This window comes from Zootoca vivipara, chromosome Z (assembly GCF_963506605.1).
Source record: "Zootoca vivipara chromosome Z, rZooViv1.1, whole genome shotgun sequence".
Lineage (NCBI taxonomy): Eukaryota > Metazoa > Chordata > Lepidosauria > Squamata > Lacertidae > Zootoca > Zootoca vivipara.
Window position 1 is genome coordinate 30454113 of NC_083294.1, and position 19558 is coordinate 30473670.

General features: G+C 45.5%; 1 protein-coding gene across 1 annotated transcript in view; it reads right to left on the reverse strand.

The window, feature by feature from the left end:
- The window catches only part of MID2 (midline 2), a 190487-nt gene that overhangs the window by 26656 nt on the left and 144273 nt on the right, over positions 1-19558 (reverse strand). Inside the window, exons 4-5 of the mRNA XM_035113295.2 lie at positions 8504-8611; positions 1961-2109 (exon numbers count right to left, since the gene is read on the reverse strand). Of these exons, the coding sequence (XP_034969186.2) occupies positions 1961-2109; positions 8504-8611 (257 nt within the window). The remainder of the gene's footprint in view (positions 1-1960; positions 2110-8503; positions 8612-19558) is intronic.

Sequence of the window (19558 nt, forward strand, 5' to 3'; positions counted from 1 at the left end):
TATTCAAGAGCGAACCATGTCTCAAACTAACCCATGCTTCAAAGAAGAACTCCAATCCAGTGGACAGCAAGAGTAGCCACCCCAAAATCTGTGAACATATGGAGTTAGAAGGAAAAGGAACACTCAGAGCATTTACCTTCTCACAATATAGGATAACTGAAAATCACTCCTATGTTCCAGGGGTATAAGGCAGGGTTTCCCTGTTCCCAGCAGCCTCCCAGAAGGTGTTGAGCCACTACACCTTTTTTTGTTTTTAGATAGTATCCAGCGACTACTGTGGCTTGCTCATGGGATGACAGTGAAGAGTCTGATCCTGTTTGGCAGTAATCAGCCTAGCATATTTGCACTAGCGCTTGCGGTCTCTTTCCCCGGCCTGATGGGGGGATGGCCCACTTCTGCATTCTCTCTGATCTCTTTGGCGTTTTGACGCTGCTGCAAAAGCAGCTCCCACTCCAAGCTGTTAATTTGGCTGAGCTGGAGGCGCTCTCATGTACTTAAAGAAAGTTCACATTAAATCTGTAAATAATTGAAAGCAACAAAACCCCAAACTCCTCCTTCCCTTGTGAGATAGAGTCTGGGGGGGAAAGGAGAAGAACTGAGAATAAACTGAAGTGCTTGCAAAGATTCAAGGTCATGTACAGACATTCGTGCAAAGGGCCATACCTGCCCAGAGGAGCCTGCTACTGCCACTGGAGAAAACTCTTATTGCTACAGATCACTAACACTAGTGCCTGCCCTCTATGCAGCTTCCTCCCCATCCTGCTTTACATTCAGTCCTTTATTTCTCTAGGAAACAGATGAAATCCGCCAGGGCCCCTGGGCAAGGTAGGTCTCCTCTGCTGTCACTGGGCTTGGGTGGGTCTTGTGGGACACTTAAAGGTTGGTTAGATGTAGCTGCCTGATGCTGCTGAGTTCTGGGCCATTGGGGGGCAGGGCAGGCAACCAGCGGTGAGTCCTGGCATCTGCCCAAGGATGCCACGTGCTGATGCTGGTTCTGAATCCCTCTAAAGAACACCTGCAGCTGTCATCCCAAGACCATTGTGCTTTGAACCCTAAGAAAAGCTTTAGGCCCTGGGGCAGGCAGATGAAACACAAACACCGAGGCCGCCGTCACCCAAACAGCTGCTTTCCGTTTTAACGGATCTCGAGCGTTGCTTTAATTCCTGTGACGTTCTCTCTGAGGCAATGGGTCAAGGTGAGGAGACAGCAGGAGTATGGGATTCTCATTAAATCAACCATTAAATCCTGAACCGATTCGCAAATACCTGCCAGATTCTGCCACTTCCACTCCCTCCATCTATGGTGGTTCCATCCACAGAAAAAGGGGCTGTAGGCTCAGAGTTTGAGTGCATATTTTTCATGTAGAAGGTCCCTAGTTCGATCCTTGGTCAACTCAGGTAGTGCTGAGAAAGACCCCTTCTTGAAACTCTAGACTAAGAGCAGCCAACATGGTGCCTGATCACAGGTTAAGTATCTTCAACCTTTTCAGACCCACTTTTAACCGAAATGTCCACTTGGGGACCCATTTCTTAATCCTTTGCCATATATCTGCAGGGTGCTAGTGCTCCTGTTGTGACCCACCTTGGATCAGGCCGCAACCCACTTGTGGGTCCTAACCCACCAGGGGAAGACCAGTGTCATAGGCCAAGCCAGCTGAGACTAATGAGAGTTGTGGCAATATTTGATTTTTATTTTATTTATTAGATTTATATACTGCCCTTTATCCAAAGATCCCAATACTAGCCTCGCCAGCTGGGGCTGATGGGAACTGTATTCCAATAACATTTGCAGACCAAATACATTGGTTATCCCTGCCCTAGGCACTGTGTACTGAGCTAGATAAATTAGTGGTCTGACTTGAGGTAAAGACTATTTCTATGTTCAACAAGAGGGACAAAGCTCACTGGTAGAGCATGTGGGCATTATTTTGTGGGCATGCTGTCCCGGTCAAAGGCCATACCTCTCTGCCACGTTCTTAGCTGTCTGCAGGAACCGTGCATGGTCATTCTCCTTCAGGATGTGGTCAGCCTGGTTGATGAGGACAGTCGACCGCTCCAGGCACTGCCGGCAATTGGCTACCTGCTGGGCCAGCTTCCTTAGCTTCATCACCTTGGAGAAATGGGCAGACGGGGAAAAACAACAGGTTTTGCTGAAGCAACAACTGAAGCCTCATTAGTGCACAGGGAAGCAGGCAGGTATATTCAAAGGCAGTGGGTTATGTCACTGAAATACTGGCAAGCACATCAAAAGTAAAAACCATGGGGTGGGGAGAGAGAAAAGAAGTGACCTCACAAGGGAGGTTGCAGAATGAACAAGCAGATGAAAAGAACTACCTTGGGGAGCCAGAAAACCCTTTTTTTTTTGCTAAAGAGGGGGAGCATTGTGGCATCCCCAAGCAAGGTCTTTCTTTGTGAGGAATTTAGGCCTTGGAGGCCCTACTGGAAAGAACAGCTCTTAGAGGCTCTGAGGATATCTGCATCTATATGCTTGGAATCAGAATAGGCCACCTCAGCCCCCTGCTGCTCGCTCAGTGTTCATCTCTCCAGCATCTTCAATGGTAATGCAAGTCAACAGGACCAAAATTGTATAGGACACAGCTACTCTACCACTGGAAATCAACAAGAAGAAACAAATTGAAATGGTTGCTGTATAAAACTTGTTTCCTTTGCCCATTTCATGCCGACCTTAAGGCCAAAGAAGACACGGAACTATTCATGCACCTAAGAACCCCCACACACACTTGCTATTTATATTAAAAAATAAAGCAGTTCAAGTGACTGCTAATTGTGTGAATGCTGCCACATCCTAGTCTGGCCTTCCACCAGCCAGCCTGTTCAGACTGACTGACCTTCAAGTTTCATCCTTCCTTGGCTGCCTTGAACTCAAGCAACATAGTTGGATCTCTGTCGTTTTGTCTCTCCCTTTTAGGCTGTGTCTTCTGTGTTAATTATTCATTATGCTCAATTAATTATGTACATGTGCCCAGAGGCAGCTGCACACGAAGTCCATTTCAAGGAAATATGGTTTAAAAAGAGAAAAGTTCTGGACACACACCTGCTGGAAAATAGCTACAGGTGCACGCACACTGAAGTTTTGTTTTTTTAAAGTACTGACACATCATGTTTTTTGCAGGTAGCTACTAGAAAGGGGACAAAGGTTGGACATGAGCTGCCCAGTCATGTCCCTGGGAGACAAACATGAGAATTCTCTTCCTGCCGCAAAAGAACTCTTATCCCATTCATGCAGCAGAGCCAGTGTGGCACATTGGTTAGAGGGCTGGGCTTGGAACAGTGGAGACACAGCTTCAGAATCACCCCTTGGTCATGAAGATTCCTGGGTGGCCTTGGGCCAGTCACTACTATCGCGTATGCCACTTTCAGCTCCTTGAAGGAAAATCAGGATATAAAACAGGCGGAGAAGCTTTTTCAGCCCATGGGCTGCATTTCCTTATGCAAACTTTTCCAGTGTCCTCATATCAATGGTGGGCAGGAACAAGAACTGCCCTACACCCTCCCTTTCTTACACACGCATATCCCCTTCCCATTCAATTATTTATCTTGTCCCCTTCTCTCAATAAATCCAACCTAATGCTGTCTATTTTTCAGACTGCAGAAGCAGCTGGACGGTCTGAATGCTGAAAAGGGATGCACTGCTTGCTCCACACAGATGGCTTGTTCTGATTCCCTCCCCTGAATTATTTGGGTACTTCTGTGTGCTGTGCAGAGCCCAACCAAGCCCAAATGACAGCAGCTCTCGGTGCTCTTCTCTGTCAGCTTCTAAATCAGAGCTGGAGTAGCTGCCCTGGGGCAGCCTGTCAGTTTGAAGCCCTTCTCTGACAAGTGAAGGGAAGATGGCAGAGCCCCACCGGTGATGGGCAGAAATGCTGCAGTATCTCCCCCTCCCTCCCCCTCCCCCCTCCATCTCTCTGGATGCCTGTCACTTCCATCAAGAAAGGGTATAATTAACCCCTACCCTGATGCCAACCTCATCACCAGCAATCCATTCCAAGGATGCACATCCGCTGCACCGATCCAGTTTTCTCTCCTACTTTATTTTTTTGCACTCTCCTGTTCAGGAATTTACATTCAGGTACCCAAGATTTGCAAAAGCAAGAATGAACCACCAACATTTCCAACTTCAGAAGAGTAAAGGGCAAGAAAGCATGCTATATCCGATCCTTCCTCACCAGTCCTCAAGGGGCCCATCCTGTAACAAGAAATGCTGTCTACCTATTACAGCGGGTGGGGAACCTCTGACCCAAGGGTCAAATGTGGTGCTCCAGGCCTCTCTACCTAGCCCCTGGGGCTCTCTGCTGGTCACACTCCTTACACAGCCTCACTCTAGACCCCCCAGGAGTGTTTTTGCCTGGCTGGAATGTGTCCTTGATCATTGATCATGCCTCATGCTTACCTGGATGGAAGTCTGAGAGGTATGTATGGGTGTGCATAGAAACCCGTGGCTTTTGCATGGCTGGAATGTAGTCTGCTATATAGAGGCAAGAAGCGCATCTGTTGCCCTGCCTGCTTTTACTGCTGGCTCCAGACAATGGTCATGGGGGCGGGGGGGGGGGAGACAGCCCTCGGAACAGAAAAGGTTTCCCACCCCTGAATTACAGAGAAAGAAATCCCCAATGCAACAGTAGCACAATACATTTATTAGGCTGAATAAGTTATGTCACAAAGCAGTGAATGGACTTTAGGATTCACAAATATTCCACCATCACATTGTGACAGTTTAATATCTAGCCTGAAAAAGAGTGCTGCTGAACTCAAAACTTGCTGACTTGTTTGGCCCTGATAAAAAGAACCAACAAGTGCTGCTTTTGGATTAGCTCTAAAAACAGAGATGGGGGAACTTGTGGCCCTGTAGATGCTGCAGGAATACAATTCCCATCATCCTGACTATTGGCTATGCTGGGGCCTATTGCTTATGCAGAGGTAGCTGTTGGCACACAAGTCATGGTTGGAGGCTCAATAAATCCAGTGGGTGGGGGGGGGCAGGGAGCTAGAAAACCAACCACTGAAATGTCAAGAAACATTTAGTACAGGGAGAGGAATAAAAAATATAAGGGGGGAGGAGCACATTAAACAATTGATTAAACACTAAAATCACTAACACCCAAATAGTGCAGGCAACACATAAACTAAGACAGAGATGTAGAATTTAAGTGGGGAAACCTCAAAGCTGTGAACTTCTTCTAGGCAAAATAGCCCTGAAGTCAAGGGTTCAACATAGATAAACTTCAAAATTACAATTCAGGTTTGGTAAAGGTCTCATTCAGGTTTGGTAAAGGTCTTGAGAGTCCCATGGACTGCAAGAAGATCAAACCTCTCCATTCTGAAGGAAATCAGCCCTGAGTGCTCACTGGAAGGACAGATCGTGAAGCTGAGGCTCCAATACTTTGGCTACCTCATGAGAAGAGAAGACTCCCTGGAAAAGACCCTGATGTTGGGAAAGATTGAGGGCACTAGGAGAAGGGGACGACAGAGGACGAGATGGTTGGACAGTGTTCTCGAAGCTACGAACACGAGTTTGACCAAACTGCGGGAGGCAGTGGAAGACAGGAGTGCCTGGCGTGTTCTGGTCCATGGGGCCACGAAAAGTCGGACACGACTAAACGACTAAACAACAACAACAAAGGTCTCATGTGGTTTGACTCTCTCTTCTCACAAACATCAAAACATCCAAACCAGGAATAAACTACCACCAAGACATGGCACCTCTGTTAAAAGACCTGCTACTGGGCTCCATTTAAGGTTCTTGTAGCAGTGTACTAAATCCTGAACGACTCAGACCAGTATATCTTAAGAGCTGTTGTAGTTAAAACTGGGATATAAATTCTTTAAATAAATAGATTTGCCTATGTTGATGATGATGAATGGGACCAACCCTTTGTTTTTACTGGATGGGTTTATCCCACAGATTCAACTTCCAGTTCAAAACAGGGACCATACTGCCGGTGAATTCTAAGATGTGACTAAATAAATAAGCAAGCCTCACACGCTGCCTGAATCCCTCTCTTTCAGAGTGAAGGATGCATGGAAGCAGGCACAGGTTTTGCTGATAGCAGATGTGCGCTGGGATCGAGCTGTGTTCACACCAGATGACAAGTTTGATTTATGACTGATATTTCTGCCATTACTTTGGCCTGGGGTAACACTGCTGCCCAGTAATAGCCCTGCCAAACTCAACTAGCAAGAATTTCATACATGCAGAGTCACTGGCTGTTAAGTCAGAGCTGTCTTGTTCCAGCTCCGAGATGGAATGAACGCTGGTGTCAAATGGGCTGTGAATTCGTAACTGCGTACTGCAACACCCCTGGAGGGTTACGGAGGAAGCAGCACAATGGCAGGCTCCCAAGAAAATGCTTGCCGGCCACAGGACTGTACATCCTCCTCCACCACCACCACAGCAATGCATTCCAGCTCAGCAACAGCACATGCAGTGATGGTTTTCTTCCTGGAAGAGCAACTCCTTTGCAGGAAAGAAGTTGCCATATCAATGCCTGGCACCTCTAGTTTGAAGAAAAGGACCGGAAGGCAGGTAATAGGGAGGACCTCTGCTGGACAGCTATTGTCAGTCATTGTAGGCAACCCTGGGCTGGATAGACAAAATAGTCTAATGTGGTATAAGGAGAAGATTGAATTTACAGGGAGCAGGGCTGTATTTAAGAGCTTAGGCTTTCCTTTCCTAGGATATGACCTATTTTATATCCTGCAGCCATCCCAGCTTGAAGGTACCTTTGCATTAGCAATTACCACTGGAACCACTACTGAATGTTGTCTCTACTACAATAGGGTTCTAATGATTTTTTTTGGGGGGGGGGGTGCAACTCCCCTAACTGGGATGACGGGATAGGGAGGAAAAAACCCCAAACTAGCTAAGTGCAATTAATGCCTTTCCCGTCTCCTTGCTGCCACGCTCTGCTCCTGCCAATCTTCCGCTGCTCACCTTCATTCATCATTACTGGAAATGTCAAAGCCGATGCCAAGCAGGAGGAGAGGGAGTGAGAGAGACGCTCATTCCAGCTAGCAGCAGGCAGACCAGAACTTCAAATGGTTGTTTGCACAAGGAAATGACTCTCCTGCTGGGATTTAATGGGCTGATGGATGGTTCGTTTATGCCCAGACTCATCAAGAAAGCGATCAGAAGGAAAGAAGGGGAAAAGGAGGGCTTCCAAAGAGGAGAGGCTGCAAACACCTGGCATGGTAAGGAGGTGAGTGGCAAAGTGCCCAGCTCTCCCTCCTCCTCAGAGTTGGGTTGCTGGGCAGGGAAGGCCCTGCAAGAAAGGGGCAGAAGCAAGAGTTTTCGTCTTCTCATTTCTGGAGCATCATAGGATTAAGTGTTGCACATTGCAAAGTTTAGTCTTCTAAGAATCAAGGTCCAGATTCCTCACTAAAAGGCAGCTTCTTAACTTAGCAAGTTGCTATTCAAATCAAGGCCAAAGCACATTATCCCCCAACCGATCTCTCACTCTCTTTCTTTCTTTGCACCATCTTCGCATATCAGAGCTATTTTGCTATGAAATGCTACTCAGGATCAATCAGCAATCTCACTGAGCCTAGGGCTTGCTGATCAGAAGGCTGGCAGTTCAAATCCCCATGACGGGGTGAGCTCCCGTTGCTTGGTCCCAGCTCCTGCCCACGCAGCAGTTCAAAAGCACATCAAAGTGCAAGTAGGTAAATAGATACCACTCCGGCGGGAAGGTAAACGGCGTTTCCGTGTACTGCTCTGGTTTCGCCAGAAGCGGCTTTGTCATGCTGACCGCATGACCCAGAAGCTGTCTGCAGACAAACGCCAGCTCCCTTGGCCAGTAAAGCGAGATGAGCGCCGCAACCCCTGAGTCGTTCATGACTGGACTTAACAGTCAGGGGTCCCTTTACGTTTACCCAAGGCCAGGTTGATGTGTGGATTTCCAGCTAAAAGACAACATAAAAATCCTGTGCCAACACTGCCCCCCACCCCATGCCAGCTGAATTCTGCAACTTGGATAAATTATGCATTTTTTCCTTAATTCTTTGCTACCTCAACCCTCCCTTATCTCTGGCCATCAAAAGCAAGTTTGATAGAAAAGATCTGGTTCCCTAAATATGGGTCTGAAATGCTGTGTACACACCATATACTTAATAGCACATGTACACAGAGAATCCTGGGAACTGTAGGTTTTTTTAAATAAAATGATAGCTCTGTTATTGGTAAACTATAACCCCCAGGATTCTTTGGGGGAAGCCATGTATGGTGTATCTTCTTCTTTGGCTGAGTAAGATTGTCTTCCCTGAACACATTCTTAATCATGTGTCCGTAAATGACTGTGGGGGCCAATTCTGGATGATGAATACACAACCTTATATTCCCATCTCAGTGGAAAATTTCAAAAGATGTACAGCCACTGAAAAATAAAGAAATTAATTACACAAGCAAATGGTTCACAGAATTAAGGGTGACGTAACAGGTCACGCCAGAGTGCAGAGGGGCAACAGTAAATTAGGCAGCATGGTCCTACCTTTGTCTCTTTGATCTTGACAGCGATCACTTGCTTGCGCTGACGGATGATCTCCATTAGCTCGTCGCACTCCTCCATCAGTTTGGCCTCATGCATGGCTGTGTTCACCTAGCCAAAAAACAAACCAAATGGGAAGAATGGAACAGGATTTTGTTTGTTGATTCGGTCTTCTGCTAGAGTCACAGTCTTTTGGTTAGAGGTCATCAGCAACATAAATATGGATTTGGATACCTCCTTGATATTTAGGGCTTATCCACACTTACATTTTGCCCTGCTACTTCCAGGTACATGTCCATGCTTAAAAGCTCTGTGTCTGAGTGTTGTTCCTTTTTTGCCCTGGAACTCTCCCTGCAAAAACCTGTTCTTTAGCGCTCAATCGAAACAAATGTCAGTTTGGGTTTTCTGCGGATTGCCATTTGCACTGACTGAGATTTAAAGAGCGAGTTTCCATGGCAAAAGCTCTGGAGAGAGAAAAAAAAAGGGGGGGTTGCTCAGACATGGAGCTTTAAAGTGCAGGTTGTGCCTGGAAAGAGTGGAGGGAAGGTAACTGGGCATAAGTCCTTACAGTTGTTACTACACTACTGAGTTACGTACCAGTCCTTTGGAACCTGTCTTCTAAGGGACTGGCTTCTAAGAGCACTCATGGTCTAACATCTAACCATTCAAGATAACAAGAAAGAGCCTACTGCTGTGATTGTGAAGCAGACAGAGGACAGGACTCAGCTGGCAGCATATGAGGAGGTGACCTTCTGTAAACACAAGAAAATGGGAGGATATATGGACTTCTTATACAAAGCTATTCGCTTGAATGTCTGAGTACTGGGGTGGGGTGGGCCACCAGCCACTCCCCTCTTCTCCTCCTAACTGGCATGCATAGTACACATTGTCTTGATTTATTCAGTTTGTATTGTTTGACTGCAATTTTTTTTTCCTTTTTGGAAAATTCTGTTTAAAACTACAGTGGTACCTCGGTTTACAAACACAATTGGTTCCGGAAGTCTGTACTTAACCTGAAGCGAACTTTCCCATTGAAAGTAATGGAAAGTGGATTGATCCGTTGCAGATGGGTCCGCGGAGTACTCAACCTGAAGAGTACTTAACCCGAAGTATGAGTGTAATTGGTTCTGGAAGTCCGTACTTAACCTGAAGCGTACTTAACCTGAAGCGGACTTTCCCATTGAAAGTAATGGAAAGTGGATTAATCCGTTCCAGACAGGTCCGCGGAGTACTTAAAACTGAAAACACTCAAACCGAGGCGTACTTAAACCGAGGTATGACCGTATTAATAAAAAAGGCAAGAAATCCTTGTGCCAATGGAATGAGTTACTTAGTGCTACATGGGATAAAATCTCCTCCTCCCACTTTTTGGAATAGGTGGGCAAACAGACAGCTAGGGAAACAAACACCCTACATAAGCATTGGCTTGTCACTGACGCATCACCACAAAAGAGGAATATATCAATAGGACAAAAGAGTGTGTACATTTGGATGATATTTGCATGTATTTATTTTAAATGTATTTATGCAAATTTAGAAGAACTATAATTTAAAAAGAAATACAACATATCTCACCATATTGGGGAAGATTTTGACCAGGTGACCTGTTTTGCTTGCTCAGTTTGCTGTCCAGGTGCTGTTGATCGAGAACTTCAAGACTCTTTATTTTTAAACCAGATTTGGAGCAGACTGCCCTTCAATCAGAGGACTGTCCTCAATAAAGCAGGACTCATGACCACCCTAGATAAGGCTCAGGAGGTGGTTATTTTGAGCAGAGGAGTGGTGGGGGAGAGAGAATTCTTCACTCTTTCTCTAGCTGTTTTCCACACTCAAAGCTGTGCAATGGTACCCCTGTGGTATATATTCCAGAAGTATGTGTGAGAGTAATTTTATTTGTTTATTCGGCACTGTTACAGGTGCCACAAAACATTCATTTGGCTTACACGAAGTCAGTTTTTTAGTGTGGCAGTAACTGCACTTTTTGCTGCACCTGCTGAAATCCATCTTTATTTAAGTACAGTAAGTCTATCCAGCTATGCAGAAGTTGCGTGTGTTTCATTTTTTCTAACTACTGTTGGTTCTAATCATCTTTTGAATTCCTGATTTTAACTGTTTCTTATCAATAATTTAAATGTTCTATTTAACATTTTTGTAAACCACTTTGAGGATGTCTTACAAGACTAAAATGGTATATAAATTTAGCTAGGCAAATAAAAAAATGAAATTTAAGGTATTCATAAGCCGCTTCTCAGGCAACCCTAATATCAATTTTTAGTGTACATAAAAAAAAATTTTTTTTTAGAAACATGTTCAAAGCATCAATCAAAACTGTATAATAAAGCAGCAAGATGAGGTACAATGAAAAGAGCCGAGCTCTCTCTGCCCCTTGAGGCAAGGTGCTTCTGGAGTAGCCCTGTGGCAAGAGTTGGGAAAGTCAGAGGCCACCAAAGAGCCCCTCGTTTTTTGGTAGGTGCATCCTGCGACAAATTCTTGACACAATAATAGTGCATTTGTGGTGGATTATTTCTGTTTTAGTTTGCTTGCTTGTTTATTTATTTAATGTATATATATATCCCTCCTTTCTCCGGAACTGGGATTCAAGGCGGCTTACAGCATTTAAAAACGACATTATAAATTGCAAAGTAATAAAAATGAACTAGATAAAAACAATAATTAATACACCAGAACACATTTTAGAACCAGAAATTAAAATACAGTTTGCCCTGACAGCAACCCAGTGATCAGCATCACCTGCACCTTTCATTTTCAAAAGCCTGTCTGAATAGGAAGGTCTTAGCCTGCTGGCAAAAGGATAACAAAGAGGGAGGCCATCTAAACTCTCTTGGGAAGGAATTCCACAATATGGGAGCAGCCACAGAGAAGGCTCTCTCTCTCTTGTGTCACCACCAACAGTGATTCTGATGTTGATGGGATTAAGAGAAGGTGCTTGCCCAAGAACCTTAGCACCATGGAAGGTTTGTATAGGGAGGTGTGATTTTTCAGGTAGTTTGTTCTTCAAGGTTTCCCCAATGCTACCATATTATTGGTGTCTGGAGGGGCAATAGTGCAAAAAAAAGAAGAAAAAAGAAGAAGTGGGGCACCACCACCACCCTGAACTTTTGTGGTATGGTAAGTCACAGAAAGTTACAGGATATGCACTAAATGAAAATGAAGCAGTGTGACTACCCTATAACTTTTGCAGGCACAAATAGTGTGACCCAAATAGCATCATCACCACATATCATGAATGCACAATAAAATGGACCTCTACAGGGGCCTTCCGTACGAACAGCAGAAGTGAGACACAGGGCCACTCTCTAGGCTGTTCTTTCTATCTTCCCCCACAGGGCAATAGATTTTGAGCCATTGGGAACACTCCCTTGTCCCCCACTGCCAATCTGCTCAAAACTGCACTCCCCCATGGCTGCTTTTCATTGAAAATCAATTTGTGCTTTGTTAGACACATTACTATGTAATGTTTAGTTTGCCTCTTAGCCAGCTTTTCATTGGTCTTCTTGTCAAAAGTTGAGTGCTGAGGGGAAATGAGAAGGCAGTTACACAAAAGAGGTTATTTTTGTTGTTGTTGTTTTGTAGTCATTTCTGCAAAATGTGAGAGAAGAGAGGGTTTTCTTAATGAACACTGTGGGTTCTGGCTCTTACACAGGTGTACTGCAACATGTCTGAACCTCTTCTACCCCACTTACATGACTGCTGAAAATTTCATTCCTTCATTACATTTTTAGGAGCAATCCCTTTTAGGAGGTATCCCTGGTCTCTATCCTACATTTTGTCCTCCCAACAGCCCTGTGGGTAGGTAAATACAAGACACAACATCTGGCATGAGATCACCCAGTGAGCTTCATGGTTTGCTCAGGTCTCCCAGAAGTAAGTCCAAAACTCCATCCACTATACTGAATTGACCCCGTTTCCCAGACTTAATGTTCCTGGTTATTTTTCCAATTTCTCAACAATGATCATTCAGATCTGAATATGTGAAGTTCCCTGTCCCAGCCCATTAACAGCTTTGCATGTTCTCTGCTGCTGCTCTAGCTTCTGTGGCAGCTAGGAAGCCACAGTCTTACATGGGTAAAGCATGGATGGCTCCTGACATCACATTTGGAGCCAAATTAGCTGCTGGAAAACAGGAAGCTGTCTTAAACCAAGAGAGACCATTAGCTCAGTAGTGTCTACACTGACGGGCTGCAATTCTGCAAGGTTTCAGAAGGCAATGATCATTCCTAGCTCTGCCTTGAGATGCTGGGAATTGAACCCACAGCCTTCTGCTTATAAGGCAGATGCTCTACAGTCCATCCGCCCCGGCAGCAGGTGTGCATTAACATGGCTAAGTTTGCTGATGACATCCAGTTATTCAAGCTGGTAAATGTAAAGTGGGATTGTAAAGAGCTCCAACAGGATCTGTCCAAATGGAGTGAATGAACCTTAAAATGGCAAATAGGATTTAACGTACAGTACAAATAAAAAATACTACCTGATGCCATGACAATAAAAGCATCTTTGAATTTAACATGCCCCCGCTGTGTGAACTCACATGCTGATAATTATCGGGACTGTAGCAGGCAGAGAGGTGGAGTAATCTTAAGTGTGGTATTGATGAAAATTGCTCATTTGAAGCTTCTGTTTGCATCAGGAAGTAAACCCACATTGACCTTTCATTATATGCTGTGCTTAATTGACCAGTGGACAAAAAAATTGTATGCCAAGGCAATACTAATCTGGAATACAGACGGTGCAGCAAAAAAGGGAAACCAGGTGAGGGGAAGCAGCAAGAAAAGGGGCAGGAGAAAAATAATAGCATAGCTTTGTGCAATGGAACAGATTGGGCATTAAGGCTTCACCTTCTCTGCAAAGGGAGCCTAAATCCAAAGTCAGTTGTGGTTGTCGGGTAAAAAGCAGTAGGCGAAAGAAGAGAATTAAATTATTTTAAACTGTTATTGCACCTTTCCTCCAAGTGGCTCAGTGTGGTACATACGGGTCTCTTCTTTTTACCCTGATAACAACTCTGTGAGGTAGGCTAGGCTGACAGAATCTGACCGACCCAAGGCCATCTAGTGCAGTGTTTCTCAACCTTTTTTGGGCCACGGCACACTTGTTCCGTGAAAAAAATCACAAGGCACACCACCATTAAAAAAGTTAAAAAATTTAACTCTGTGCCGCCCTATATTATAATTATGACTGTAAGAAACACTTGCCAAATATTGCTTTCCGGCGGGTCAGCGCTGCGTATTGGCAGCCGCCAGGCTCGTTTGCACTGAGCTTTGGGAAAGAGGAGGAGAAATATTGCTTTCCGGCAGGGCAGCATGGTATATTGGCGGCCACCAGGCACGTGACAATGCAAATCGCCCTTCTTGTCGCCGCACGTCGCGGCACACCAGCCAGCGTCTCGCGGCACACTAGTGTGCCGCGGAACAGCGGTTGAGAAACGCTGATCTAGTGGATTAGAACCCAAGTCTCTCATGTCCTAGTTTTAACCACCACAGGAGCAGATAGTGGGGTTTCTCCCCAGCTTTGAAGATATTTCCTGCTGCCTCATTTTCTGCTGGCTTTCAGGCCTTTGCATCTGACAACTGGCAAGATACAAGCTCACTAAGACGGAAAATGTGCATTTCCTTGGCTGCACAGGCTGGAAGGCGTGATTGACAGAGCTTAAAACTTCTAAATGAAATGGAAAAACGCAGCCCGGGGTTGGGAGGGATTCTGAAACTTCCCAACTGAAAGAAAATAGCAAATCCTGTTTGGTGTGCTCCTTATAGGTCTTGAGGAAACATGCAGCATCTGGTGCATGGGAAGAAGCGGGGGAACATGCATGCATGCGCTCTCTTACAATGTACGTGCACAGAAGTATGACATGTTAAGGACTAAGGAGAGCTTTGGCTATCTAGTACTTGCTGAGGGAGAGCCAGATATTCAAGAGATGCTTGATGAGCAGCATGGGCCCTATATCTTCTCAGAAAGGGCCTCTCCATCACCTCTGTGTGGAAGGACAGTAACACAGTGGCAGAGCATCTCCTTTGCAAGCTGCGAGGTTCAATACCTGGCATTTCCAGGTAGAACTGGGAGAGAACCCTGGAGAGTCACCACTAGTCTGTGTATGCAATGCTAAGCTAGATGGATCAATGGACTGACTTATTATATGGCAGCTTCCTATACTCTCTGCTTTTGCAATTAGGCCTAGCATCCTAGGAAATTCGGCAGATGGCTTCAGGCTGCATATCCCTGCAGTTTAGACCAGGGATGGAGAGTCTCAGTTCCTGGAATCAAAGGTGGCCCTCAGGCCTCTCTGTCTGGCCCCTGGGATTCTCCACAGGCCACACCCCTCAGCAGTCCTGTTTTGCACCCCTTTTGAGTGTTTCTGCCTGGCTGGAATGTGTCTTTGAGCTCTGATAATGGTCTTGCTTGCTTGCTTGGATGGAGGATAGAGAGTGGTCTGTGAAAATGGGTTAAAACTACCTTATTGCACAAAGAGAAAAAGTATGTTCTTTGCTCTGTCTACTTTTGCCTCTGGCCCCACCCATTACTAGCATGCAGCCCCTAGGGGGCTGCACGGGAAAAAGTTTCCCCACCCCTGCTATAGATGCTACAGTGTTTTGTGGTCTGGAGGGCAAACCTTGTTGCTGAAAAGCTGATTCCAGAGTTGAACTCAAATCAATCCTACCTTGCTAGCCTTCCCTTCTCTTTGTCTGCCACAAGTGACACGGGAAAGCAAAGGGCTACTAGCACTGTCACCAGAATGAAAACAGCTTCAGAAGCACAGCTAAAAGCCAGAAGCAGTTAAGAGGGGAAACTGTTTCCCCTTTGGCTAAGCTGCCCTCTCAGCAAGATTAACGAGAGGAAAAGGCTGCTTGGATCCCTTTCATCTGCTTTACTTTTGATCAAGTTGCTGGGTAAGCAGAAACACAAAGTGTGGCAACCGCTTTCAATGGCAGTTCACGGGCCAGGACTCAGAGCCACTGGAAGATGATGCCTCAGCAGGAGGAAGATGAATCTCGCAGGTGGCTTGGAAAGCAGCTGAGTAGGAGGCACACACACACACACACAAGGAGTCGCAGATGGAAGGAACCAGCAAGTTTTAGTAGCAAGAATGTTGAAATCTGGGTGGCAGTAGCCAGGGTTGAAATCTTGCTCGGCTGCCAGGCCAGAGGTGAGCCCATGTTCCTTAGCCTGGTGCAACATACTTTTAAGGGTTTGTGGGCACCCTGACCTCTTCTAGGCTCCTGGGCACTGGGGCTTAATCAGTGCTCTGAGAATTAAGGTGAGCTGACAGGTGTTGGCTTTAGCAATGTAGAAATGCAGACTAAGGTGGCCTTTCCTGCTGGAGCAACACCTGGGCATAAGCCATTAAGAAATACAATGATCTTGATGCCCAGCACATCAAGGGAGGACCCTAGAATCTGTGAGTTGCAGGGATACAGTGGGCAGAGAAGGGTTTAGGATTCCATCTTGCATGACATAGGCTGAAGGAAAAATAAGAGTGGCTGTTATGCATGGGGCTTGGGCTGTGTTTTGCAAGGGCTTTTGGGAAGAGGACGAATGGAGCGAGAACATAATGTGTGCTGGCTGGGAGAGGCTGTACCACCGTGCCTTGATTTTCTAACAAAACACAGTCTTGGGTAAGCACCTGGACTCTCAGCAGAGATTGGGGGTGGCGTGCAACAGCAATACCTTGTGTTAAAACAGCCTTCCGCCAACTTCCTCTGCTCCAAGTGTTTTGGGATATAGTAAAGTGTTGTCTGGGGCTGATGGGAGTTGTGGTCACAACATTTGGAGGGGAGTTGTGGTCACAACATTTGGAGGGGACTGGAAGTGGGGATTGGTCCATTAGTACGAATGGGGCACCATCCCACCAATCTCAGTCTGCCCTCAGCTGGTCCTCACATGCTTCTTACTTGCAACCAGACCAAGAGGTGGCATTGCCTGTTAGCTTCTTCCACCATAGTCCCAATGTTGACTTAGCAGTGTGTAGGAGGATGGGGATGAAACTTGAATGTTTAGTTGCCTTGCCTTGGTTCTGGTTACACCAGCTGCCTCCCTGCCTCTGCGTAACAGCCACTACTGACACCTAGTTGGAGGAGGCTGTTTTAAAGAAACCACTGTACCTCTGTGAACAACTGTCCTGTCCAGTATGCCCAGAACCGCAGATTGAAGCATCTTCTAGGCTAAGGCAATGAATTATTTTCAGACTCTGGATCTGTCCCCTTCACCCAGATTGGCTATTGAACCTTTCTGGACAGGAAGGGCTATAATAAGACTTCCCGTCTGGGATAGGACTTTGCTTGAGAAACAATGGTCTTCCTAGATGTGATGGTGTTTTGATGTGCTCTTTGGCTCTGGCTTGGCTCTGACTCCTGAATTGGTCCCTCAACTCTTGACTCCCCAGCACAACTCTTGGCTCCTGGTTTCCAGCTCCTGGATTCCTAAGCCTATGACTTAATCCTTATACCTTACAGATCCTTTATCTTGGATTCTGAAGTCTTCCTCTCTCCTTGCTCTCCTTTTGTAAGAATTACAAAAAATACTAAATAATAAAACCCATTCAATTCCAAATTTAAAAACCCATTAGCCAGTAAAACATACCATAACCAATTCTACCTGCAATCCAGCCAGGGGAGAAAACAAAATTATTCAATGTAAGCCAACTGAAAGAGACCTTCCAAATGTCTGGAGTCTAGCAACTCACTGCAAATCTACAGGGAAGGAATTCCAACACTGTGGGGCCAGGACACCAAATGTCCTGTTTCTCATGGCCACCAACTCTACATACCTAGGGGATGAGCACAGGATCGTACAGGTGCAGACAGCTTAACAAATAACTGAGGCCCAAAATGTTTACCATTGGCCTTAGCTAGCTGGGACTGAAGGGAGTTGTAGCCTACAACATTTGCAAGGCACAATTTTGCTTACCCCTCAGGTGCTGCAGCTGTCATGGAGAATATTCTTATCCTCCATGAATTTATCTCATAGTCTTTTAAAGGTAAAGGTAAAGGGACCCCTGACCATTGGGTCCAGTCGTGACCGACTCTGGGGTTGCAAGGCTCATCTCGCGTTATTGGCCAAGGGAGCCGTACAGCTTCCAGGTCATGTGGCCAGCATGACAAAGCCGCTTCTGGCGAACCAGAGCAGCACACGGAAACGCTGTTTACCTCCCCGCAGGAGTGGTACCTATTTATCTACTTGCACTTTGACATGCTTTCGAACTGCTAGGATGGCAGGAGCTGGGACCGAGCAACGGGAGCTCACCCTGTCACGGGGATTCGAACCGCGACCTTCTGATCGGCAAGCCCTAGGCTCTGTGGTTTAACCCACAGCGCCACCCGCGTCCCCTGGCCAAAGGCAACTAGGCTGGCTCAATATAAGGCATTTCCTTATACAGTGGTACTTCGCAAGACGAATGCCTTGCACAACAAAAAACTCGCAAGATGAAAGCATTTTGCGATGTTTTTGGTGACTCGCAAGACTGTTGTTGTTGTTTTTTGTTTGCTGCAGCAGACCACGCTTCGCAAGACGAAATCACCACAAGACTTGCGGAACGAATTACTTTCGTCTTGCGAGGCACCACTGTATTTCTATAAACCACATCACTTAAATGGAACATAACTGCCCTCCTGTCAGTAGCCTCTTGGGGCCAATAAATTCGTTTGTGAGATCTGAAACTGCATGTCCTTCCTTCCTGCTTTGGGCTGGCACTTAACAATTATTTCATTTACTGTATTTAGCTTTACAGCCTGCCGAAGGGGCTCAGGACACACATTTTGACCACTCTATGGTGAGAAGGTGGAGAGGGTTGGTGAAGGGGAAATGAGACTTATACCTCTTCCACTACGAGCGTTGTCTGAAAATGAAATTGCTGCAAATATTAAATCCTTTCCCAGAGGACAGAGTGGCAGAAACTGGGAGATTTTTACTAGGAGGGGAGTAGCATTGCTTTACAAGAACAAAGCATTCCTCAAGGGAGTGACAGTGGTGGGCAAAGACAGTAAAAACTGTAGTGGTGGCAGAGATAGCACTGACATCAAAGAGTCTTGTGGTACTCCCATTTATTTTGCACCCAGTGCACTCCCAGCACTGATTTGGGAAGCAGTGTACATACAACAACGGGAGCTGCAATCCATATCCATCCTGCAATTGCCTGGGTGTTTCCCTTCAAGAATGGGACTTCTTGAAGGGACTCTTCTACCTGGGTGTTTCTTGGGAAATATACAGATGCATTTGGATGCCTGTTCACCCAAGCCAACTTCAATCCAAATTCAGAAAAGTAATTCCCTAACTGCATTTTAAGGCAGGAATGTGTACACAGCCAAACACATTTATTGAGGCATAAGGTTTTGTGAACTACAGCCCATTTCATCAGATGCATGAAGTGCTATCCTGAGTTGCAGATATAGTACACACTATAAGTGAGGAATTGTAAACAGCAAAGTCAGAAGTAAATGCAAAAAGAGTATAGACAGCAATGATTACATTATTTACATGTTTACCCAGAAAGAAGCCCAACAATGTTTAATGAGGTTCACTCCCAATTAACAGCTTTTTGCTTTTTTAACCAACTACAAAGGCATCCTGGTTAATATATACATTACATGCAGCTTTATATTATATATATATAATCTTAATAAAACTTATAAAGCTGCATGTAGAACAAGTATCATTTTAAGGAGAGTTCAGTCCTGTGCTAAAGAGAACATGCAATGCCTCTGCTAATAGGATCTTGGCTGCAACAAATATGTGCATTGTTTAAAAAGAATGCTATCTTCAGAACTATCAGTTTTGCCCTGCTGCAGGTAAATCATCAAAATACCTACAACCAAACTGATTTAAGATTTCTTTAATTGTGTGACAATCCTTAGGTGTTATTTTAACAGTGCTATCATTGCACATTGAGCTTTATAGGGCAAGGGAAGACAATGTTTTTGCTGCTCGGACTCCAAATCCCATCAACCCCTGCCAGCATGGCCAATGATATGGGATAACGGGAGCTGTAGTCCAACAACATCCAGAGGGATGCTTACTACCCCTGTTATTGGGTAGGTTAGAAGTGGAACA